Source organism: Akebia trifoliata, chromosome 3 (genome assembly GCF_017979445.1).
Source record: "Akebia trifoliata isolate Shusen 1 chromosome 3, ASM1797944v1, whole genome shotgun sequence".
Classification (NCBI taxonomy): Eukaryota; Viridiplantae; Streptophyta; class Magnoliopsida; order Ranunculales; family Lardizabalaceae; genus Akebia; species Akebia trifoliata.
Window position 1 is genome coordinate 2,560,252 of NC_141377.1, and position 25,125 is coordinate 2,585,376.

Sequence of the window (25,125 nt, forward strand, 5' to 3'; positions counted from 1 at the left end):
GCATTGCGCACTCTGGTCTTAGTGTCTTACGTTAAAGCGCCAAGCGAAGCAAAACCTCTCTGTCTGCCGCCTCACACAAAACCCAAAACCTCACTCTCTCTCTCTCTCTGTTCGTTCTTTGAAGCTGTCCTCCCTTTATGCTTCAATGGCGAAAGAGGGTTTTGGTGTGGAATCTGGTCAATCTACAGCTTATACAGTCTTCATAGACACTAGTCTCGATACCCATCTCGCCATGATAGTCTCAGACGAGGATACCGTACGCGATCTCAAACGTAATCTGAAAACCTAATTTTTACTCTTTATTTTTCGATTTTTTTGTGTGGCTTATTTTCGTCTACAATAAGCTTGGTGATGATCCGTTTTTTTTTTTTTTTTTTTTTCTTTTCCAGATAATCCTTTATTTCTTGTTCACCATGTTTTGATTTCAATATTAGAGGAAAAATGGGTTATACTTGATTGCTTGATCGACTAAGAGTTCTATTTCGAATTCTCCATCAGAAGAAAAATAGATTTTTTGGTATTAGGATCTGTTTGGTGCAAAGATGGATTTCGTCTTAATGGGGCCTTGCATTTAGAACATCTTGTTTTGGCAAAAAAATTTCCATTAAAAAGACCCAAAATGTGATTTTTATTTATTTAATTATTTTTATAAAAAGGTATTTGTTGTATTTGATTTCTCATCATCATCTTTGCACTACAACTGAGCCATGGACTGAATGAAATGAAGGAACACTTGATGGGAGATGGTATCCTATTTCATGTATTTGGTTTGAATTTTATTGCAGAAATCTATGCTAACAATGCAACTGTGGCGTCCTTGTGAAGTGTATGTCCTCCTTAGGGATGATTCTCAAGATTCATATTAATCGAATCTCAAGGGTCTTGTAACAGTTGACCCTAAGGAGAATGTACACCCCAAGGGACACCATCACAAGACTTTCGTAGAAAAATGACCATGCACTTTAAAGGAATCTCACACATTCATGGGCAGCATTTTTAACTAATATATGTTTGAACTTCTTTTAAAATTATCACATAAGGTGATGCTTCAATTTGTAATCTTTTCTTCTAGTGCTATTGTTGGATTCCATGCCAATGTTATACGGGTGTTTTCTTTTAAAAGAGTCCAAGAAAAATGAGGTAGAGGCGATCAACTAATTTTTCTTGCAAAACATTTTGGATTCATGACATATAAACCCACTAATGTGGTAAAATTGCTTCAATTTATACACGAGATGAGAAGAAAATGGAACAGTAATATGACCCACTGCATATTTTATTGTGCTTTGCAGACGAATTTAATGACGATTATTTAAGCTGATGTTACGACATTAACTAATTGGAGTTAATTTAATAACTCTCTCACTCAACACTACTATTGCATCACAATACCAGGTTTCACAATACCACTTTACACCACTATTGATCTTTTGGGATTCTTTTTCCCTTGAATTTGCAATTAAACTATTCTTCTTTAGTGTAATTCTACTTACATGACGCTAACACTTGTAGTGAAGCCTTATCATCATCATCCTCGTCAAAGCCTTAACCTCAAAAAATCGGGATGGTCTTTGTAACTGCATATTTAATGCATATAAATATACGAGTATAAATCTCCTAAATTCTTGTTTGAAGTATATGTGACGTGTTCTTTGCTAAACTATATGTTTATTTCAAACCGCCGTGCTTTTGTTATGCAGAGAAAATAATGATCGAGCATCCTCGTTGCTTTCCCAATGTTGGGGAGATTATAATTCATGCTTTGAAGGTACGTGGATTTATCATACCTGGTAAAGCTATCGATGATTTTCTTATTAATTAGTAATTCCTATTCTTTTGCACTTACAAAGAATTTAATCTATGCAGGTAAGGCGAAAAGCATTCTTTTATCATCTCTCAGACTCCATGCATGTTAAAACTGCCTTCGATGGAGTTAATAGAAGCTGGTTTATTTATGCTGATGCTGCTTCTAGCCAATTGGGGCATATAGGAAATCAACTTCATTTGGAGCCTGGTTTTGGTGCTAAAAAGACGTCAGATTCTGAAGTACTAAAAAATCATGATCTAGTGAGCGAGGGAAATGAAGTCCCAGGAACACATACTGGATACAAGAAAGGTAAATCTAAGAAGCGACCATGTGATGATAAATTTGGAGAAACTCTTAAGAAGCACAAGAATGAAAAGAAAATTGAAGAAGCTTTTTCTTGCCCCGTTAAAGATCCGTTTAATGAGGGTGATTCTAGGACCTTTGTTTCAAGTAAAGAGAGAACCCAACCAGAGAAAAAAATATTTCCCGAGAACACTTTGGAGGACAACGAGAAAATTGGTAATGTCGCCTCAGACGGGTTATTGAGTAAATTGTTAGATGATGGTCATTTGCTTAAAAGTGGTTTGGATAATGGGAAGAAGGAAAAGAAAAATAAAAATAAACCATCAAGTCTTTGTGATGGAGTAGATTCTGTAGTTCTTCCTTTCGGGGAAAACATAAGGCATGAGAGTTCAAAGGAAGCATCAGAAAACAATCATAAAGAATTGGGTACCGATGCTGCAATCGATCCTGACCGTACTAGTGTCTTGGAGAAGGAAAAGCACTGCAGTCCAGTCCATGAAGTGGGGGAAGATAATTTGAGACTCTCCTCATCATCAGATTGGCCTCATGTGCTTGCGGAGAAGGCATCTGTTGTTGATACAGACGCTCTTGTAGCTATGGATGTGGGAGAAAGTGGTGGTAGCAAGATGGACAGCAGAATGGATGCTCTACGGAAACCAATGGCATCGGGACGGAAAAAAGCAAAAAAGTCGACAAAGCATCGAGCTTCAAGTCTGAAGGACCTTACCGTACCTCTAGTTGAAAAATCTGATACCCTCACCCAAGCTATCCCACCATCAATTTACGAGGATGGCTGCCTCGGTGATGAAGATATCGACATTGGTATAACGGGTAAAATCGGAAAAGAGGAGAAACCCTTGCCACAGAATGGAGATCATATAGTAATGTCCTTGGAAGCAAATGATTCTGAGAGCAAGTTATTGGGTGAGGATGAAGCAGGAATGAATATCAAAGCTGGGGTTGATTCTGGTGTTATGGAGGCTCGGGATCTCAGTTATGAAAGTAAAAAGAAATCAAAGAAAACCAAGTCTTCTGGTGCAAAGAAGACCCGTGTCTTATCATCCTCTATAGAACACACTAATAGTGTTGGAGATGTTGTTCCTTTAAGATTGGAACTTGACAAAGCTTTTGATAGTGATCATAATGGTGATGAAAATAATGGAGTGAGTGGAAAGACAAAATTATCAGAAATTGAGGATGCTGGCCCTGCTAATGACAATTTTGGCCCAGATTTGACTAATAAAACTGAAAAAATGGAGAAAATCCTCATGTCCTCAGATGCAACAACTTCTAAGTATAAGTCATTGGGTCAGGAAGAAGCAGAGATGAACATCAAAGATGGGGTTGGCTCTTCTAATCTTTTGGATGCATCTGGCATCATAGAGGCTGGGGAGCCCAGTGTTAAAAGAAAAAAGAAATCGAAGAAAGCAAAGGCTTCTCATGCAAATAGCCATGTCTTATCATCAGGTGTCGAACAATCTAAGAGTGACCATCCTGGTGATGAAATTAATAATGAGTGCAACACATTGAAACTAACTGAAAAGAGAGAAATATCAAAAATCCAAGATGCTGGCCCTTGTGATGAAAATTTTGGCACTGATCTGACCGATAAAACTGAAAAAGAGGAAAAAGCCTTCAAACAAGATGAAGATAAAAAAATGATGCCCACGGAAGCAATTAATTTGAAGTGCAAATCATTGGGTCAGGATGAAGCAGAACTGTACATAAAAGATGTCCGGCTTTCCGGTGATAAAAAAAGAAAGAAGTCAAAGAAAAGTAATGCTTCTGATGCAAAGGGTCGCGTCTTATCATCAGATCTAGAACATGTACAAGATGTTGGTGTGGTTATTCCTTTAAGAGCTGATCCCGAGAAAGCTTTTTGTGTTGATCACCGTGGTGATGAAACCTATAAAGAAGATAACATTTCATCTCGAACTGAAAAGATCGAAGTTTCAAAAATTGAGTGTGGGGGTCCAGCTGATGAAAATTTTGGCATGGGTCTGACTGATAAAATTGAAAAAGAGGAGAAAGCCTTGCCACAGAACGAAGATCCGAAAATGTTGCTCTCAGAAGCCACTGATTCTAAAGATAAGTCATTTATTGGGTATGAAGCTAAAATGAACATCGAAGATAGAGTTGTTGCTTCTAGCACTATAGAGGCTCGAGATCCAAGTCATAAAAGAAGAAAGAAGTCAAAGAAAACTAAAGCTTCTCATACAAAAAGCCATGTCCCAGAACATGTTGATGATAGTGCTGGAGATATTGTTCCTTTAAGATCTGATCATGATAAATCTCTTGATAGTGATCGTCCAGGCAGTGATACTAATAGAGAGGAGGATAACATCTTATCCCAAACTGAAGAGACGAAAGAATCAAAAATTAAAAGCTTAAATGCTCCATTACCAGGCTTTGATAAGAAAGATGATCAGCAGAGAAAAACTCAAGTCACCAGAGTTGAAGAGACCACCAATTACAGTGAGGATAAAGATAGAGATCTTACCCCGCCAACTGATGAACTTAAAGCAGAGGAGAATCCCCCATCCAAGAAGATGAAAAAGTCAAAGTCAAAGTCAAGAAAGAGAAGTTCGATAAACCATTTAACTGACTCAACGATGGAAGCAGGGAAGGAGTATCAAATATCTGGTGACGTGGAAAAGCCACAAATACCTTCAGATATTGTCGAATGTAATGTGCAGGGAAGTCCTCTTGTAAATAGTCGTACCGATGAAGCTAATAACGACATTGAAATTCCTAATGTTGACCGTGAGGTCAACTTCATTGACTACTTTTTGCCTAAACAAGACAATCAGGAAATTGTTACTCCTACCAAAGAGACGAAAGCCAATAAGAAATCCAAAAAAGTTCAAGGTGGTGCCTCTGACAAAAGTCCACTTCAAGGACCATTGTCAAAGAATGAGCAGAGCCGACAAGCATCTCAGCCTAATGGGAAAGCTTCAATAATTGTGGGAGATAGTGTGAAAGCACCAACTTCCAATGATCATGATAAGATTGATGCATTTCCCTCCAAAGTGTCAAGTACAAAGACAGTTGATTCTTCTGGGACCATTAGCCCTGTGCATGCACCTCCAGTCCGTTCTCTCTTTAATGCTAATGCAAATACCCCTTCAAGCTCTAGCATGGAGAGTTCAGAGAATGGAGTTTATGAAAATAAAAGGCATGGAGAGCATCAACTACAGTCGAACCGTCGTCGTGTGACAGTTAGTAAATCTTACAGTAAAAAAAAGGGGAAAGTTCTGAACAATTCTAACAATGAGAAGAGTTTGTTAGCTACTGCAAACACAATTTTTAAGGACAGTAGTACTGAGAGTTCTGAAGATGAAGGTGGAGTAAACAATTCAGATGCCAGCACGAGAAGTCCTTCACATAATTCATCGTCATCTGACTACTCTGAAGGGGTACATGAGGCAATTATGGAATCACCGGAAAATGGTAATTCTTAGACCTTTTGGGGCAATATTATGCATCTATTGGTTAACAAAATGCAGGTCATATTGTTTGTGAATGTTATGTTAGGACTTTAATTAGATTTATAGTTTACAACTTTTCTGTCTTCGGAATCTTTATCAACCTAATAGTAATCTATAGGAGTTCCGAGTCTCATCCTGATACTACTGTGCATTAATCATGCTAGATTTAAGTGCTACTATCAAACTCTAGGTTACAGTAAAGCATCATCAAGAATGTGTGTGATGTGTTCTATAATTACTTGATACTAGTATTTATCAAAGGAATGTTATGGGAGCTATCACTTAAGTATGCAAAATTTGCTTTTACCAACTAGGCTAGCTGGTACCAGCAATTTGTGAATAAAAATTCTTTTAACAAGTATTAAGATTAGTCATGGATGACCGTGCATGAGTGGCTTAGTTCGTTTTACTATCTTATTCCAATTAAACGTCCAATCGATATAAAAAAAAAATGTCAAAATATAGATCAATGTATTAAATTTCGATTTCGGTCAAAAGCTTAAATGAAAATATTTTTATCAATGTGAAAATTAATATAATTTTGGAAATGATAACTTAGACTTAAAATTCACTAATTAAATCATCAAAATATAATAAACAATCATATTAGACATGGAAATGAAGATCAACAACGTTCTGCTACACAAATGTGCAAGTATTTGAGATCCCGACAGTGAAAAATAACATTCGTCCATCCTTAAATGAGAATAATAATATGTAAAACAGTTGCTTAAATAAAGAAGCTATTTATCATTGTATTCACTTATTATTATATTTTTTTATCTTTGGAATATGTATGAATAAATTTCTAATGTACCAAATTGATTAAAATGGGATGATCTTGTGTGTGCTTATATGAATGTAGTAATATGCTTAAAATACATCAAAATAAGATGACATAAATACCTAACTAATCATAATTTATTTATACTAATATGAATGAATGTTATGTGCAATTTTTTCATTATTGATTATTATTATTGTTACCTAGATACCCAGATGTGGTTCATCATTCACCATATTGATTTTTATTCGTTGATCTAAGCAGTAGGGATTCAATGAAATCTCAACTCACAGATCCTCTATTCAGTGAGATACATATTGATGTTTTTCATGTGATCTTGGATCCTAAACAACTTATTATGTATTTATCTTCATTCCTTGCTTGTTTAGGAAAAAACCATTTCTTAAAATGGTACAGGCGTTCTCTTTCCAAATCTTTGGGATAGGGCTTTGTTGGTTGTTGTTATAGGAAATTCTTTGAGATTATTGAATTGAGCTAGTTTTCTCGGAATCATGTCCTTGTGAGTCCATTGAAAATATTGTTATTCTATATATAGTCAATTTCACTTCTTAATGTAACATTGTCTTGCATTTAGGTGATATCTCTAATGCCATTTATCTTATGGTTTTTTAATGCATTGTCACTTTGAGCTGTCAAAACCCACCCACATAACTTGCAACGTGCCTTCTTATTATTCAAACCTAATCATATTCACGATATCTAGAGATTACTCTCCAGGATATACCCTTACTTTGTAGCATATCATGTTTTTCGTACTTTATAAAGCTACAACATCAAAACTCCATCATTCACATCCTTTGTACCGAAAGCATAGTAAATAATATTTAATATGCATTTCCAAGAAAGCTTTCATTATCTACATTCTTAAATATATAGGAGCCCAAGACTTTTTTTTGTACCTTCTGTAACTCCTTTTTTGGGGACAGATAATGGAGCTCCTAGGGAATCTTTCTTATTCTATTTAGAACTGATGTCTTTATCTATTTGTTCTTTTAAATTTTCCGACAGGACCTTATGTTCGGAAAAGAGTGGAAAATGGTGGCAATAATACTCCAAAATCACAGTAAGTAGAATTAAAATTAAAATTGTTGATATTTATCAAAAAAATAAATAAATAAAATTGTTGATGTTTTTGTTACTCGTTTTAGTTTCTTTCTTATTTTGGATTTGAATCTGTTCAGTTTTAGAATTAAATGCTTATAGAATAGTGAGTGATAAGCATGAAACATGCACTTCGAGCATTGCCTCCATTCTTGAGCTGATTCTGAAATAGGGAATGAAGTGCATGAGTATCTCAGGAACCTTATTATCAGAAAATGGGAAATGAACCTGGGAATTTAGTTTCTTGAAGCAAGTAACTGAAACTAAATTGGGAATGTTACATGCTGACCAGTGTTGTCAAGTAACATATGCTATGTTGTGCGCATATGTGATCACACAATAGTATATGTGGCAATATCATGTCTGGTTGCATTACATAAATTTTTTTTTAATAGAGAAAATATGGAAAAAATTTCAATTATGACAATTACTCTAGAAATTTATTTTGTAATCTTTTATTACAAATTTGATTATGATTTATAATCTTTTCATGTTCAACAAGTATTTAAGAATGCATAAACTTGTAAATTTTTTTGCATAAACTCAAAATTTTGAAGAAAAAAAGAACGAATTTTATTGATTCAACTATGATATATGAACATACATATAAATATACAATGAATCGTCCAAGTCTCAGATGTATAGATTGTAGCCTAGAGTGGGAAAATGCAAGTCAAAGGAAGCTTAAGTGAGGGTGTCTCACGATTGGAATGGGGCATTTATGGGAGAAGGTTTGAACAAAAAATCACTCCATAGATAAAACATTTGACCATTGGAGCGCATGTGATAGCATTCTATGGAATTTTAAGACATAATGACCAAGGCTCTTAAAGTTGCTTATGCAATCCCCCTGAAAGCTTCTATTGATCTGAGATTATGTTTCAGTACATTCAATCGGTATCATAGTTGTGAACTGAGATCGTATATGCTATTTTTGGGGCATAAAATTGCATATTTTGTGGTGGACTGTCATTAGTCAGATATTATGATAATCACCAACAGAGTTCATGCTAGAGCTTCGTTGAGCATGATATTTTAAAGGGTAGTCTAAAAACCACATATGAGGATGCCTGACATCCCAAATGAGTATAGTCAAAGCAACAGTCTACCATGTTCATGCTTGCATGTGTGGTTCACCTGCATGGGTTATGAGACCCACCTTATGATGGTTCCAACCTCAGTGAGCTTCAATATCACAGACAACATGATCATAATGATCCCATCTTTTGAACTTAGTCTTCTTATTTCTGAAATTCCAACTGTCCTAAAAAATGTGCTAGGTTCAGTGGGTCTAAGAGTATCTATAATATACTAAAACTTCACGATTGTGTTCCATCTAGTTATTTTTACATTACTTTTCATATGGTTTAGTAAGAACGATTTATTGGAACCGAACAAAAAAAATGATTAATTGATTTTCTAATGAAATAATATTTCTTCTGTGTTCTGTCAAATAATATTTCATTGCCCTTAAGTAATTTTTGTTCTCTCTTCTGATTTTCCTTTGAGCAGATCTGTTGGCCCAAAGAACATGACCCTGGATATGATCTTTAGAAGTTCAAAAAGCTACAAGAAGGCAAAGCTCACAGCTTCTCAATCCCAACTCGACGACACAGAAAGCCAACCTATAGATTTTGTCCTAGACAGTCTGGCTTAACCTGTATGAAGCTTCTCATCCCGGTATTCTGATGGTTTTACATTTTGGCAGCATTGTTTTCATGGAAGTTCTGGTATTAAGTTAACCATTCCCGGTTTTAAAAAAAGTTTCCCCATGGTGAGAGAGACAGGATGATGATTACTCTTTTTGTTCTTGGTTTTTGCATGGAAAAGTGTGGATTTGAACACAAAACAATTAGGGGACTCGAACCCTGTCCATGATTTTGTTGTATTGATCAATGAAACTGTCACAGAAGAACAAACCTTTTAATTGATGATTGAGTTAGAACTCGCGGATCAATCTTGTGCTACATCTTACAACTCATTCTAACAAATTTCTAGACAACCAAACTCACCCCCCAAGAAGCCATGATTATCCTACTGTATGTAGCACTCTCAAGGGGGTCTGCTGTTCTGAAAAGAGTCGTGCAGGGGTGACACATGATTTACTGTGATTCTCACAAGTCAGATGTGGACATGCATACATAATCATAGATGGTTTTTACTCGTATCACGAGGAAACACATCTATGATTATGTACACATCCCAAGTCAGATTTGTGAGAATCGCAGTAAATTTTTTTGTCATTTCAGCATTTTCCTTCTGAAAATAGTTAAAATTGTTGGATCCCCAATTACTGAATGCAACTAATAATGAATGTGAAAGGAAATGCGACCAAATTGGTGGTTCACGTGGTGTTTGAAATTAACTATTAGAATTAGAACCTGTTTGGGACTTCAGGATAAAAAAATCAGGTGTTGAAGGTTCTAAAACTCTAGAAACATGATGCTTTTTCCCCCCCTCTTATTGGTATTAGTTCATATCAAATAATCATCATCATCGTAATAGAAGCCCATGTTCCAAAGATATGGGGTTGGCTGAACAAATCCCGATCCTCTATTTAATTCTATGTTAGGCCATGTCTTCTGTTATTGGCTGAATCAGGGTTTGGATTCACCAAATTAATGTTTTTTTTTTTTTTTTTTGAACTTAATTTGAAACCAGGGACATGAATGAAAGATATATTCAAGAGTAGGCTTCAAGTGATTACAGCTCCAAGGAGAAGAAAATTAGTATGAGAGGAAGATAATAGAGATTTCAAAATTGGGGAATTTATTAGAAACTTCGACGAACTATTTTAGAAAATCTCCAAAAAAAAAATCAGCACATAAATTATAAATTTAAAGACATTCTATATAATCATCATTTGTTTTTGCTCTAATACTGTAAATTCGTCCATGCTATTTGGTGCCATTTCTCTAATCTTTTTTGGTATCAATTGAATTTTTTTTCTTGATAGATTATTTCCCTATTTTTGCAATTTACATCCTCCACTCAAGAAAAAAGAAATATTATGGTGTATGATCCCTCTTATAGTTTATTGGGACATTTGAAAGAAGAGAAACAAACAGATATTTGGGTGGAGGAATGTTCTTGGTATTACGCACTCTTGTTTTCAAGGGAATATTTTTTTCTTAAATTTTTTTTTTTTTTCAGTTGGGGTGGGGTGTGTGGGGTTGGGGGTGGGGGGGTTGAGTTGCTTATCCAAACAAAATGAGAGCCTCATCTGAAAGATCAATTCAGCTGATATATATCAGTATCATTAAGAATTTTTTGCTTATTCAAAACGATTACTATCACTAGTAAACTACAAGAATTAGAAGCAAAATAGGTTAAATTAAGACTAGAGAATTCCCAACTTGACTGAAATGTACAAATAGCAGAAAAGAACATATTAGATCATAATTGATTTCCCTGAATTTGTTGAACACAAAGTTCCTGTTTATCGAACAATTTACTTCTTCGAGGGACATCAGCTAAGTTACAAAACTCTGACAAGTTCTTTCTAGTCTTCAATCTTTTCTTCTTCTCAATTGGCCGAGGTCCTAAATTACTTACATCTATTGTCGCACCAAACTCCTGTGCTGATTGTATAACAGCATCATAAGCCTTTGACGAGAGTTCGAGGTCCTCACTATGAGCCCTCAAATACAACTCATATGCAAGTCTCGGCTTAGCATCTTTTGCAAGAGCTTCGATCAACATTTCATAAGTTATCTCATTCGGCGGAATATTCCAAACTTTCATTCGATGGAACCACTCAAAGGCAATGCTTCCCATACCATTTCGGGCACACCCACTTATGATTGCATTAAAGGTGACAACCGTAGGTTCTACCCCCGACTTAACCATCTCTCGGATGAAGGAATGAACAACATCGGATCTTCCTTGTCCGACGTAAACTGAGGCCATAATTGTATAAGCATACAAGTTTGGTTTGACACTCATTTTAATCATATGTTCCCATACCCGTACTGCCTCATCATAGAGTCTACCTTTCTCGAGGGCACTAAGTAATGCCCCATATGAGAGAATTGTGGGTTTCTCACCTTGTTCGACCATTCTCGTAAATATCTGCACAGCAGCCGAAGTTTCCGATGCCTTAGAACACGCTATAAGAACTGCATTCCACCCTCGACTTCCGGGTTTTAGGCCTTTATCCTCCATCTTGTTTATCAACCTAACACCCCATCTCCAAATTCCTCTTTTCCTAGCGGCGGTGAGTAGAATATTGAAGTGAGAAACAATCAACTCGTATGATAAGTTATTTGGCTTTGGCCCCTTATCCAACAAGTCCTCATATATCTCCAACGCCGCCCACCATTCTTAGCCTTCCCCATCAACCAAATAACATGGTTGCACACAGACAAGCTAATCTCGGATTCCCTTTCCCTTATCCTATTATACAGTTCTCTTGCCACGATATAATGGCCTTCACGGGTACATGCCCACACAAGTCGCTCATGTTCTGCCCGACTAGGTTTCAACCTGGCATTATCCATATCCGTAAGAAGCTTCAACACACTGTTACTTAAGTTATCTCGCTTGACAAGCCATCGCCGCATCACTTGGTAGCAAATACGAATTGTGAAGTTCTCAAGCTTAACAAACTCATTCTCCCAATTTTCATCCAAATTTTTTCCAATCTCCCCGTTTTGATACTTTTCCCTCAACTCAACAAAGAACTTAACAGCTCCAAACCCATCTTCCATTCTCCGATAAGCCAACATAGCTGTTGAATAGGACACGGCGGATGGAGATAGACCCTTCTTTTGCATCTCCTCTAGAATACTAAGAGCTTCGTTAGGACGGCCCTGTTCTAGAAAAATTGCCATTAAAGAGTTGTAAGTAACAACATTAGGAACAATTCCTTCCTCTGCCATATCTTCAATCACTCTCTTCACTTGTCCAAACTGCTCACATTGCTTCACTGCACCCAAAAGACTATTATACACAAAAAGATTAGGACCGATGGAACCATTGGTCTCCTTACTCTTTCTCTTAAGCCATTCAACAAGAGCCATTGCAGTCACTAGTTTCTTCTCTATGCCAAAACCTCTAATCATGGATGAATAAACAGGTAGGGGAAGCTCTACCATGTCACGAAGAACCTCTTCAACGTCATCCGCAGTTTTAGCAAACCGTAAGCTCCACGCCAACGCACGAACATCGACCCTTTCACTATTCTCCTCAATTACTTGGCTCCCATTTCGACAATTTTCTTTATCTTCTTTAGTAACAATTGTCTCACTATCTTTAACTTCATCCATACTTGTACAACCAACTTCCTCACCATCGAAATCCTCCGACAACCCGTCTCTTGCACTCAAAGATTCATTCCCAATTGCTTCTTTTTCTAACGTCCAAGCCAAAGAGAAGGATGCACCAAAAGAACTTCTCTTTGGTTCAAATTTTGGATTCCAATTACAAACCCCACTCTTAAATTCACTTAAATTTCTTGAAACTACATAGATATGAGAATTTCTTTTGTCAGAAAATGGGTTTCCAAAATCCCATTTTTTGCTCTTTATCTTTATTGTTCTTGAAATACAAGAAGAACCCAACTCCAATTCTAAATGGGGCACTGCCAAACAGTCCCCTTTTAAAGGCCAGACACTTAAAGCTTGCATTTTGAAAGTATATTTATATATAAAAGTAGAAACCCAACATGAAAAATCCCATTCAAGAGTAAGAAGAGAAGAGTTTAGCTCTTAATTAAAAAACCCAGATTTTAACTCTGATTTGAAAGATTTATCACTGATGTAGAAGGAGAGATGGGTTCATACCTTGAAGATTAAAGAGAAGAGCAGAGAAGATAAGAGTTTTGGTGAACTTTGAGTCGATTTGCGAAGTGGGTTTGGGAGATTGAAGCCTTTTTCTTCTTCTTTTTTATGAGCTGGTCTTCTCACAGCCATTCAATCACAAGGAATAAAGAAAGCTTGATTTTAAAACCCGTCATCTCTTTTTCCAAACACCTATGTTTTAAAAACCGAACCGATGATTGGACCTCCCCGGTTCAAAATGGTCAGACCATGGATCCCGGTTCAAATCGGCGGAACCGGTATTTATCTATTAAAAACACTTCTAAGAAAAAATGTCTACATTTTTCCTAAAAATAAATTATTTATATTAGTAAAAGAATAAAAGGACGATTATCACAAAAACCAACTGATTTTATTATAAAATCGGATTATCGAGCATTAATCGCTTATCAGTCCAAAATTGCCATTGAGCCTAAAACCATTTTTAACCATATATATAAATAACTTTCGCACTCCATTAATCCAATTATACATTTAGCTTTGGAAAGTTCATTCACACATCAAATTATACATGTATTAGATCGTAATTTATATATATTTTATTATGAAAAGTCGCTAAACGAACATATAATGAAGACATTTGATCATAGATTGTGATTTACCATTTCTATAGTTCCATTGTGAATATTTTAGAACTTGCTTGCATTATTGTGTCATTCCTCTAAATTTTGATTTTCCATGGATAGGCAGATTTAGAGTGGTGGCATGTGCCCTCACAAAAAATTTCAAAATCTATGAAATAATGAGATATTGCAATATATATCAACGGTGGACAAAAAAAATCCATCACTTTTAATTATCCCCACAAAAAAATTTCCACTTTTAGTTATCCCCACATGGGCAAAGTCCTAACTCAGCCCTGGTCAAAAATTAATAACAAGACTTAAAATCAACAAGTATAAAAAGTGTAATATTTACTTTAAGGGTATGTTTGATTGCATAGAAAGTCACTTTCCATGGAATTTGAAATCCATGAAAAATTAGTTGTGGAAAATAGGTAGGGTTGGAAAATAAAATTCCATTATTTGATTTCACTTGGATAAAATCATGGAAAAATATGAGAAAAAAGAAGAAGAGAAGGAGGAAAAAGATGAGAGGAAGGAGAGGGAGGGGGGAGGATGCGGCGATGAAGGTGGCGGCGGCGATGACGACGTTGGTGGCGGTGACGATGACGACGACGACGACGGCTACTGTGACGGCGGCGATGACGGCGACGGAGGTAAGTGAGGAAGATGGGAGGAGAACGTGGTGGTGGTGGTGGCGGAGGAGGTGAGGGATGGAGAAGGAGAAGAAGAAAAAGAAGAAGAGAGAGAGAAGGTGGTCGGAGATGGAACCGACGACGACGGTGATGGTGACGACGGCGAGGTTAGTGTAATGGTGGTGGTGGTGGTGGTGGTAGGAAAGAATTGAGGATGGAAAATATAGGTGAATTTCATTTTCCCACCTATATGGGTGGGAAAATGAAATCCATGATTTAGTGGACTTTTTGAATGGGTTAAAAATGAATTTCCATTTCCATGTGTAATCAAACACTTGAAAAATGTCATTTTCCACCCTATTTTCCATATGCAATCAAACATACCCTAATTGTTTATTTTCCATGGCCTTCCAAGAAATAGTCATAAAAGTCTCCGTAAAACTATATGGATATGGGACTAACCGATTAAATTAGCAAATCAACAAATTAATTGATTAATCATAGAATATAGTAACATTTTTATCATTCACCTTCCAAAGTTTATTTACTTCAACATTCAAAGTTTAATAATAAGATAAGGTTTTTAAGGAAGTGGTAGATGATGATTTTTTATAAGAAACTCAAAAACATCATTTGTATACTCCCCCAAAGAAATTTGATCTTTTACAAAATTTTCAAAGATTTATACTACTTAACCAAATTGAACCCTCATAGAAAAATTATCGAATCCAAACTTTGTTACTATGCTTCCAAGTACACCTCTCGAGTAATCCTCATATACGGGATCTGGAAACTATACATTGCCCACAATGAATCATCCTTACCATAATTCTTCTTAGAAGATTTTCCTCAAGATTAGCACTTTATGTATGAAGTTTCTCAGAGGGACGGACATCGAGATTAGCACTTCATGGCTTCTACAATGAAGATCTAAGGGAATGATGATCTCTTTGTAGGCCTTCTCTATGTAAATAGAACACAAAAGAAAGATAAAACATGCTCTTATTCTTCCCCAAAGTACAATTCAACTTCTCTTAACAAATCGACCCTGCAATTAAAACAAAAATAAATGAATTAAGATATATTTCAAACATAAATGAAAATACTCAAATGCCGTCATCATATTCCATGCAACGAATAATTGGCGATTAATTTAAGAAGTACCAATTATTACAAAAATCTGTGAATTTTTAAATTAATCTCCGATTTTTTTTTTTTTTTGTGATAAGTATAAAATTTTATAAATGAAGAAGGGAAAAGAGGGAGGCTGAGATAGCCCCCAAACAACATTACAAGCGCACCAAAAAGAAAAAAATAAAAATAAAAATTACACGGATGGAAGCTAATCACAAATGACTTCCCAATTAAATAAGAAATCTTGGAAGCGCACTTCCTCAAAAGCTTTATTCATCTTGGACCACAAGAACAGAAGCCCAGTAATCTCTAAAATCACTATGTGGGGTGAGCTCTCCTTGCTATGGAATACCCTGTTGTTGCGCTCTTTCCAAAGACCCCAAGCAATGGCCGAAGGTAGGATAGCCCAAAGATGCCTCTTTAAATCAGCAATTTTTTGGATCTAATCCTCCCTTATTCTTTTCCAGCCTATCCTTGTCAAAATTTTTCCTAATAATTGCCGAATCCAAACAGTTTTTACTATGGGCTGTCAATGGGCTCAGCCGTAAATGAACCAAGCCATAGACAACCCAGACCTAGCACAAGCTTGACTAGTCTAATGGTCGATCGGGCAAACAAAAATCAACCCAATTCGATCCGAAATTGTCTAATATTTACTATAAATTTACCCCTAACTTATAATTACCAAATTATGATATGTGTTATTGAACCGGGCCATCCGATAGACCTAGCTGCTCAGAGCCCAACCCTAAGCTTGAATTGGGCCTATCCCGATAACTAAACGGGCCTAGTAACACTTCCCAAACCCGGTCCATGATGAGCCGGGTCAAAACTTGATCCTTAGACAGCCTTTGTGACGATAGACAAAAAGCAAATGGAGTAAAAAAAAACAAAGCCAAACCTTCATTCTAGGGCGCTTCTCAGCATTAAGCTTCCTAACTTGGTATCTGATGGTCTTAGAGAATAGTCTGCTTCGCCTCTTCTCCTTGTACCTTAACACCCTAGCCTCTCTTTGCCCTATCTTCCTAGCTTCCTCATCAACACCGTTGATCGTGCTGTTACTGTCCTCGAGCACCATCATCTGTGGTACATTTCTCATGTTCCCAACGTCAACTAACACCTGCGATGCATATTATAATAACCTCCCACTGTGAAGAAAACTTCTTGTAGCAATTGTTTAATTATATCCATTATTAAAGCAAATCAAAGAAATTCAGAAAAATTTGACCCAAGCTGATCGTCCATTGTATCTAACCATCCATAGATGTTAAAAAAGAGAACTTCTATTGCAACACCAACATTTCATTATTGCACATCGATCATATTGCCGAGGAGATAACTTATATATTATTATTTTTTCACAATCCACCCATGCCTCTTCTTCAATCCAAAAATCAGTGAATGAGTGAGGACTCTTTGTGTGATTAAAACATAAATGCTTGAAAGATTTTGTTCTTAGGATTTGAAGACAAATTTACTCGAGTAGAAGAAGAATACAATGAGGAAGAGAAGGATTGATAATGGATTGGTTGAAGAAGATTAAGATATATATAATTGGGTCTTATTTATTTTTATCTGGTGTATTATATTTAATTTCATTATTTGATATGTTATAATGAAAAGTCGGTGCGACAAAATACAAGTGCTAAGAGCATCTCCAACAAACTCTTTAATTTAAAGAGTGAAAGGTGAAAAAACCGTCTCCAAGAGATTCTTTAAAAGTAAATGTTAAAATAAAGAGGGGGCTTCCACTCTTTATATGTGAGAGCCTCCAAGGTTAGTTATTTTAATGTTTAAAAAAATGAAAAACACTTTCTTTATTAACATAGTAAGATTTCAAATATTATTAAGGGTCGTCGAGCTCACATGGAAAATCCATCATAACATCCTTCTCCAAAGTGTTGAAAATGGACAGCTACTGAACTCCCAAAACTTAAAATTAAAATTTAATGATGAAAAATAATATCATTTTAATTATTATAAATTTTTTCAAAATTTTTATAATTTCATTTTCTACAAGCTTATGATATCAGATCATGTTTTTGAATGCCAAGATGTGAGCTTATGACCCTTAGTAGGATTTAAGTAGGTTTTAGCAAATATTTATTTGTAAAGTAAAATAATATTAAATATTAAGAATAGAGAAAGTAGTGTTGAGTCCAACGGAGTTGGGATCAAATTTTACATTAGTTAAAATAACTTTTGTTACTTTTTCACAAAAGATGCTCTTTATTTTAAAGAACCTTGTCTGAGATGCTCTAAAATAAATAGTAGTTGTACAATAAAGAAAACTTACATTTTCACATCAAATCAATTAATGAAATATATTCACCCCAAGTAACATTAAAGAGACATCAAAGTCATCAATTGGATTTCTTAGAGAAACCCTAAAAAGATAATGGTAGAGAACATGAGAAAGGGGGAAGAAAATGAGAAGGAAAATGTATAAATTTGATTTAAAATATTCTATAAGAAATTCAAAGAATCCTTTTTTTTTTTGGTTTTGTCTTTTCAAACTAAAGAGGACCCTATAAGAAATAAAAGATTTAAAAACCCTCCAATGAAATACTCATCCATTTCCCTCTTTGAAGAGAAGATTTGGAGAAGAAGAAAAAAATGGGTATCAAGGTAAACAGGAAAAGTCAAATCAAATAAATTAATTTGCAAAGATTGGTGTGTTATAAATAAAATTGGTGTGCCAAAATAGAGGTTCTAATAATTTCAGCTACCATTAATTCCACAAATGTTGACTGATTAGTAGTCAATGATCGACTACTCCAGATCCAAAATTATATCTTACATACTAGCAATCTATTCCATCACTAAACAAGATCGAAGAGATAAAAAAAAGATTAGAGAGAGAATTTCTTACGTTGGAGCTATCTTGCCTCAATGTATCATCAAGGACATCAGGAACAATCTGGGGACACTCTGCATCGATGTAAAGTGGACCCTTATCAGACCAAGCATTCATGATCTCCTGATAATCAAGTTTCAACGATAATCCTTGCGAGTTATTTTTACTCCAATAGTCCGAGATGCAGCTAGTCACCTCCTCTTCCTTCTTCTCAACTACCTCTGAATAACACACCCACTTCTCTTCCTCACTATCGTTCCTCTCTTTATGCCTCAAAGCAGATTTCTCCAAACAACTTGGTGGTGGGCCCACCTCCTCACTGTCCTGTCCTCCACAGGCGTACGTTAGTGAAGGAGATAACGTGTCTTCATCAGAGAACACTACACCATTCAAGGTAACACCATCATCGTCGGCATCGAAGAAGTATGACACGTTGTCATCTTTTTCTTCAAAGAGGTTTTCTGGGTGTAAAGGAAATAAGTTAAGTTGGTGTTGGTGGTTGTGGTTGTGGTTGTGGGTCATTTTTTGGCCGGAATCCGGTGAGTTTGATTGGGAGAGTTCTTGCCGGAGGCTGATGAACTTGTGTTTTCTGGTTTTGGTTCTGGTTTTCCGAGATGGTTTTGTGGAGAGAGTGGTTTTCTTGTTCTTCATAGAAATGGTGGTTTGTTGGATCACAACTAGTGTTATTGTGGGAACACATGAATCTCTCCTTTCTTCTCTCAATGAGTGAAGAAAAGAACAAAAAAAATAACTTAGGAAAAAGTGTCTTTTTAGGTGGGGAAATAGGAGGGAGAGATGTCTTAGTCATCTAATCTAGTGAGATAGTGGGGGAATTTTGGAGGTCGTCTTACAAGTGGCAGGATGGTATTGGTGGAATTTGTAGATTCTTATCTAGATTGCGCTTCGATGGGTTGTAGTCATGCTTGTAAATATATTTATAATAAAATATATATATATATATAGGGTCCCGTTCGGCACCCTAAGTTTTACCACACACTTTAACAAACGCGTTTTGTCCTACATGGGTTAAAAGTTTCGGAATGAGCTGATTTTTGGTGAGGATGATCTCTATGGTGAGGAGATCATCCTCACCAAAAATCAGCTCATTCCAAAACTTCTAACCCCATCAAAAATGATTTACAAAAAATGGACGGTCTACGATTTTTCAACTTGTAAACATGGGGCTAAACATTTCGGAATGGGCTGATTTTTGGGGTGGATGATCTTCTAATCATAGAGATCATCCTCACCAAAAATCAACTCATTCCAAAACTTCTAACCCATGTAGGACAAAAAACGTTTGTTAAAGTGTGTGGTAAAACTTAGGGTGCTGAACATTTCCCTATATATATATATATATATATATGGAAATGTTGAGCAACAAACATTTTGGCAAAACATTTTTCAAAACATAGGTTAGAGGTTTTGGAATGGGCTGATTTTTGGTGAGGATGATCTCTACGGTGAGGAGATCATCATCACCAAAAATCAGCCCATTCCAAAACTTCTAACCTCATCAAAAATGGTTTACAAAAGATGGACGATCCACGATTTTTCAACTTGTAAACTGGGGCTAGAAGTTTTGGAATGAGCTGATTTTTGGTGAGGATGATCTCCATCATCCTCACCAAAAATCAGCCCATTCCAAAACCTCTAACCCACATTTTGAAAAATGTTTTGCCAAAATGTTTGTTGCTGAACGGGACCCATATATATATATATATTTACAGGGAGCGGTTCGACAACCCTAAAGTTTGCCAAACATCTTGTCAAATATTTTTTGTAAATCATTTTTTATGGGATTATAAGTTTTGGAATAGGCTGATTTTTTGTGAGGATGATTTCTACGGTGAAGAGGTCATCCTCATCAAAAATCAGCTCATTTTGAAACTTCTAACCTTAATTTACAAGTTGAAGAACTGTGGACCGTCCAATTTTTGTAAATCACTTTTGATGGGGTTAGAAGTTTTGGAATAGGCTGATTTTTGGTGAGGATGATCTCCTCATCATAGAGATCATCATCACAAAAAATCAGCTCATTCCAAAGCATCTAACCCTTGTTTTGAAAAATGTTTAGCAAACTTTAAGACTGCTGAATCGTCCCCATATTTATATTGATAAAAAATTTATATGGGACAATCCACAGGACATAAGAAAAATAATCATTTTTCAAAATATGGGTTAGAAGTTTTGGATTGAACTAGTTTTGTGTGAGGATGATCTTTTATGATAAGAAGATCGTTCTCACAAAAGATTAGTCCTATCTGAAACTTTTATATCTATTAAAAGTAGTTTACAAATTATTGATAAAAATTTGATTGTCCACATTTTAATTCACTTTTGATGTGATTAGAAGATTTAGATTGTGTTGATTTTTTGTGAGGGTGATCTTCTCATCATAGAGATCATTCTCACAAAAAAAAATCAGTTCAACCTAAAATTTCTAACCCTAATTTTGAAAAATGATTGTTTTTACATATGACCCTTGAATACTCCCCAAAAAATATATAAGTAATAAAATAATATTAAAAAAAAAGGGATTACATGTAAGTATAAATATTATTCTTAATTGGAATAATAAAGTATAAGATGGACTATAATATGATGAATGAGATATATTTCAAACCGATACTTTATTGCCCCTGCTCAACCTCATTAGGAAACTAAAAGTATCCATTGAGTATTTTTTTGATTTTAATAATGCTAAAGTGGCTTCCTATGACACTACATTCAACATTAGGTTGATGTGGAGGTTGCATAAACCAAGGATATTTTCTCAAGATACGAGTTAAAAGAATTTATGGTGTCGTCCATACGACGACCTTAGCTCAGTGTCATGCAAAGTCACTCTAACATTGTGCCTTTTGATTTTTTTAAGTAGGTTGCATTTTTAAAAGAATTGTTCAAATTGACTTCTTTAGTTGACGCGGTAGTGGGTAGAAAATCTTAGATATTTTTCTCAAGATACAAAGAAAAAAATCTATGGTTCTCTGTCCACGTCAAACATCAATGCAGTGTTGAGTGTAACGTCAAAGGAAGTTGGTCCAACATTTTTTCTTTTTAAAATGTGAGGGGTGAGTAGTGTCGTTCTATTCTAAATCATGTTCAAAGAGAATTGTTTGAGAGATTAGGAAATATATTTAGAAGATAGGATTTTTCTAAGCTCAAACCACATTTAACTTTGAAGCTCTTCATCACATGGAGGAACAACAAAAAATTTCTTTAGTTCGTTACAAAGTTAGCATTATGAATTAAAATATTTTAAATTAGAAAAGTTTCTTCATTTTTTGTAATTTTCTATATAAATTAAACAAGGGTTCTTGTAACAATGACAATTAGTAGAAGTTATTTCCTTCTCCTCTAGACTGATTCAATTTTGGGACTTAGTTTTGTTGATTGAAAGATTTTTATTTTATTTTTTCCATTTTTCATGTTTCCTTCTCAATTAAGTTAAATTAAGTTACATCATTTCTCTATTAACTTTGGGGATATTGAGCACTAATTATAGGAATCCTCTATCTAATATTGTGTTCCAACTACCATTTATAAAATAGTTCAAATTTTAATTATTTTGATGGATTCCCACGTTGAACAGCCAATTTTGGTGCTTTAGTAATTTGATATTATGTTAGGGTTACTCTCGAAATAGACCTAATTGAAATTGATTGTTTTTTCGTCATGTGTGGGTTGGGTGAAGAATATATCTATATCTGACTTTTTATCTGAATGTTCGTATTAGATAATCCAATTTTTTGAAGGTTATCCATATCCGACTTGCACTCTAATTTCGAGAAGATTTTCAAGTTGGATATATATATACCCCATTGTAAGAAGGATGAAAGAATCCTAATTTTGATTTGACTAAGGCTGAAGTGACCTCCAGATTGGACCTCACATCATACACCCTGACGTGAAAGTGTATGGGAATCATAGATGTTTTTCCTTGAGATACAAGTGAAAAGTATTTAGGGTTCTTAACCACATTCATGTCAAGTTGACTAATGTGAGATTCAAACTTGAGGTCACTCCAACACAACTATTTTGATTTATATATACACACATCTCATTGTGGATTTATCGTTTTAAACTCGGGTAATTATATGATGCATATTAACCACGAGGGGTTGGCTTAATGGTAATTGCAAACTAGTAAGCGATTAATACTCATGGGTCGTGAGTTTGATACCCAATATGAGCATTAGTTCATCAAAGGCCACCCGTGAGAACAAATTTTAGATTAAATAATTATGAATAATTTTATCCAAATTAATTAGGTAAAAAAATGTACTCGTACCTCAATAATTTGGGTTAGATGAATTAATCGAGTAAATAGGTATTATCCAACCTGTTGCTACCATATCTAAGCTAATAAATCTTTAATTGAAAGCAACAATAATCAATCAACACGAACAGATGAAAATGAAAAGTTTATTCATCCATGAATTTTATCTTTTTTATCATTATTTTAAAATAAAATTCTTAGGATGTAGATATTACCTTCCAAAATCTCAATATTTTTCCATCACAAATTGATGAAAAACAAAAAAAAAAAAAAGTTGAAATAAATATAAATGGGCAAAGAGGATTTTAATGTTGGAGCGGGATACCTGCTTCAAAGTTTTTTCTTTTAACTTGATATTTTTTTTTACTCACAGAAATTTGGGATCCTCCAATCACATGAACCCCGTGAATAAAAAATTCTAAAAAAATCACTCCCCGTCTCCCACCTCAACAAATGCCACCTAAGTTACAATTCAAGGAAATTTTAACAAAGAGATATTTTAAGTATACCTTCTACACAAAAAATGAGTCGTGATAATATGATTCGTTATGTTGCATGGTCAATCAACTCCCTAACGCGATAAGTTCGGGTACCGTAGATCTATTTGTCTTGGGATACATGATTGTACTTTCAAAAAAAAAAAGTGTATCCCAAGGGAGTCATGTATCTCAAGACGTACAGATCTACGATTCCCAAATTTATCCACGTCAGGAAGTCGATTGAGTATGGCACTTGGCGAGTCATATTATCATGACTCAGAAAAAATATATATTTTAGACATCAATCCCTTGAATTGTGGCTTTCTTGGCATGTGTTGAGGTGTGGGAAGAGGGTTTCAATCATATCCACCCTGAGTAAATTTCGAATTCAGTTTTGAATGAATATTTATCATCTAGTGGAGTATCTTGCTCATGATTTTCAATCACATCGGAGACTAAGATAACTCGCCCGAGTCATCTTGATCTCGTTAAGTAACCATGACATTCACATCATCTCACGAGAGAAACTAGATATCTCAGATGATATTTGAAAAATCATGATCTCGTCCGAATCAGTAAAATTTGGCTGAGTCAAACATGATTTTATAAATTTTAATTAAAATAATTAAATTTTTTTTTTAATTTTAAATATTTATTATATAAATAAACATATCACTTTATGTTATTTTATTACAAAATTATAATCATTTTAATTTAAATATATGTAAAAATTAATCCATGTTGACTGAGTTTAATTGATTATCTCATCCGATCCGATCCATCAAACCGAGATTGAAAACCATGAATTCTTGCTTTGGATCCAACTACCTCCGCTGTCTTGCTTTAAATGACCAACTTTTGAAGTACAACATCACAAAGTCTGACAAGTCACAAGAAAGGAAAAGGATGAGTACCACCTTCAGACACTTTATTGGCTAATTCACATCTACTGGGCTCTATAAACGTTGACACTGGGCCCTATAAACGTGGACACTGGGCCCTCCTTCACTTCACCTTTCCAAATCAAACTTTTCTGATTTGTTACAAATTCATTACTGAGGTCATCTCAAGGAAATAATTAAATTAGAACTTTCAATGGATCGGATCATACCTGAAATCCGATACCTTCTGATCCAAAAACTTTGGGAATGGATCGATGTTTAGGATTTCGATAAAGATTTGATCCGATATCTTTTAGAGCAGATCTGGATCTACCATGTCCCTATCTGATAATATGTTAGAAATTATATTATATATTTATTAAGATGTATGAAGTTGATTTAGATTTTGTATATAAAATCGGATTTGGCCCAATTTAGAAACCACCCGGTTTTTAATGGATTTGATTTGGATCTTAATATTGAATTCTGATAAAACTCGATCCGATACTTACTGGATTAGTCCCAGATCCAATCTGGTCCTTATTGGATCGATATAAATCAACATTGATCCAATCTGAACCCGATCCATTTTCAATGGATCAGGGTGGATCTTGGGGTAAGGATCGGACCCAGAACTAATCACCTTAGAATTGGATCAGGCCTTTGGTTGGGTTTTATTGGATCTCAATACCAGATCCAAATCCAATCCAATCGTATGGATCAAATCTGATTTTATATAGAAAATATAAATTAATTTCATATATTTGACCAAATATCTTTATTTTTACCATTATAGTGAGAGAAGGTGGAGTAGAAGTGGTTCGACGCCAAAATTTGAATGGTCGTAAATGCCCCTTCACTTGAGTTTTTCAATTGTGATTACAATCCATTCAAATGATTTATCGCAGGGAATGAAAAATGGTATACTCATAATTTTAAAGATTTGAAAGTAACTTTTGATCTATTCTGAT

General features: G+C 35.1%; 3 protein-coding genes across 3 annotated transcripts; 1 reads left to right on the forward strand and 2 right to left on the reverse strand.

The window, feature by feature from the left end:
• The first annotated feature begins 7 nt into the window (after positions 1-7).
• On the forward strand, positions 8-9,435 carry LOC147405502 (uncharacterized). The gene is made up of 5 exons (XM_086433260.1): positions 8-272; positions 1,701-1,768; positions 1,867-5,560; positions 7,412-7,466; positions 9,017-9,435. Exons 1-5 carry the CDS (start codon positions 146-148, stop codon positions 9,159-9,161), a joined length of 4,089 nt encoding a protein of 1,362 aa, XP_086289386.1. The 5' UTR covers positions 8-145; the 3' UTR covers positions 9,162-9,435.
• Positions 9,436-10,817: 1,382 nt separating this feature from the next.
• LOC147405503 (protein LOW PHOTOSYNTHETIC EFFICIENCY 1, chloroplastic-like) lies at positions 10,818-13,455 on the reverse strand. The gene is given in 2 exon segments (XM_086433261.1): positions 10,818-11,826; positions 11,829-13,455. Coding segments are annotated over 2 exon segments (2,229 nt in total). The 5' UTR covers positions 13,132-13,455; the 3' UTR covers positions 10,818-10,900.
• A 1,779-nt stretch (positions 13,456-15,234) lies between these two features.
• On the reverse strand, positions 15,235-19,277 carry LOC147405504 (uncharacterized). Its single transcript, XM_086433262.1, has 3 exons — positions 18,528-19,277; positions 16,557-16,775; positions 15,235-15,569 (listed from the first exon to the last, which is right to left on the reverse strand). The coding sequence occupies exons 1-3, from the start codon at positions 19,161-19,163 to the stop codon at positions 15,546-15,548; spliced, it is 879 nt and encodes a 292-aa protein (XP_086289388.1). The 5' UTR covers positions 19,164-19,277; the 3' UTR covers positions 15,235-15,545.
• Between the last annotated feature and the right edge of the window lie 5,848 nt (positions 19,278-25,125).

What these genes read in the sequence shown, in the direction of transcription:
- LOC147405502 (XM_086433260.1), top strand. Translation starts at nt 146, where the DNA reads ATGGCGAAAGAGGGTTTTGGTGTGGAATCTGGTCAATCTACAGCTTAT. An exon ending in TACCGTACGCGATCTCAAAC is followed by an intron (nt 273 to 1,700) that starts GTAATCTGAAAA and finishes TTTGTTATGCAG; the next exon opens with AGAAAATAATGATCGAGCAT. An exon ending in AATAATACTCCAAAATCACA is followed by an intron (nt 7,467 to 9,016) that starts GTAAGTAGAATT and finishes TCCTTTGAGCAG; the next exon opens with ATCTGTTGGCCCAAAGAACA.
- LOC147405504 (XM_086433262.1), bottom strand. Translation starts at nt 19,163, where the DNA reads ATGAAGAACAAGAAAACCACTCTCTCCACAAAACCATCTCGGAAAACC. An exon ending in TGAGGCAAGATAGCTCCAAC is followed by an intron (nt 16,776 to 18,527) that starts GTAAGAAATTCT and finishes TATGCATCGCAG; the next exon opens with GTGTTAGTTGACGTTGGGAA. An exon ending in AGAAGCGCCCTAGAATGAAG is followed by an intron (nt 15,570 to 16,556) that starts GTTTGGCTTTGT and finishes TTTTAATTGCAG; the next exon opens with GGTCGATTTGTTAAGAGAAG.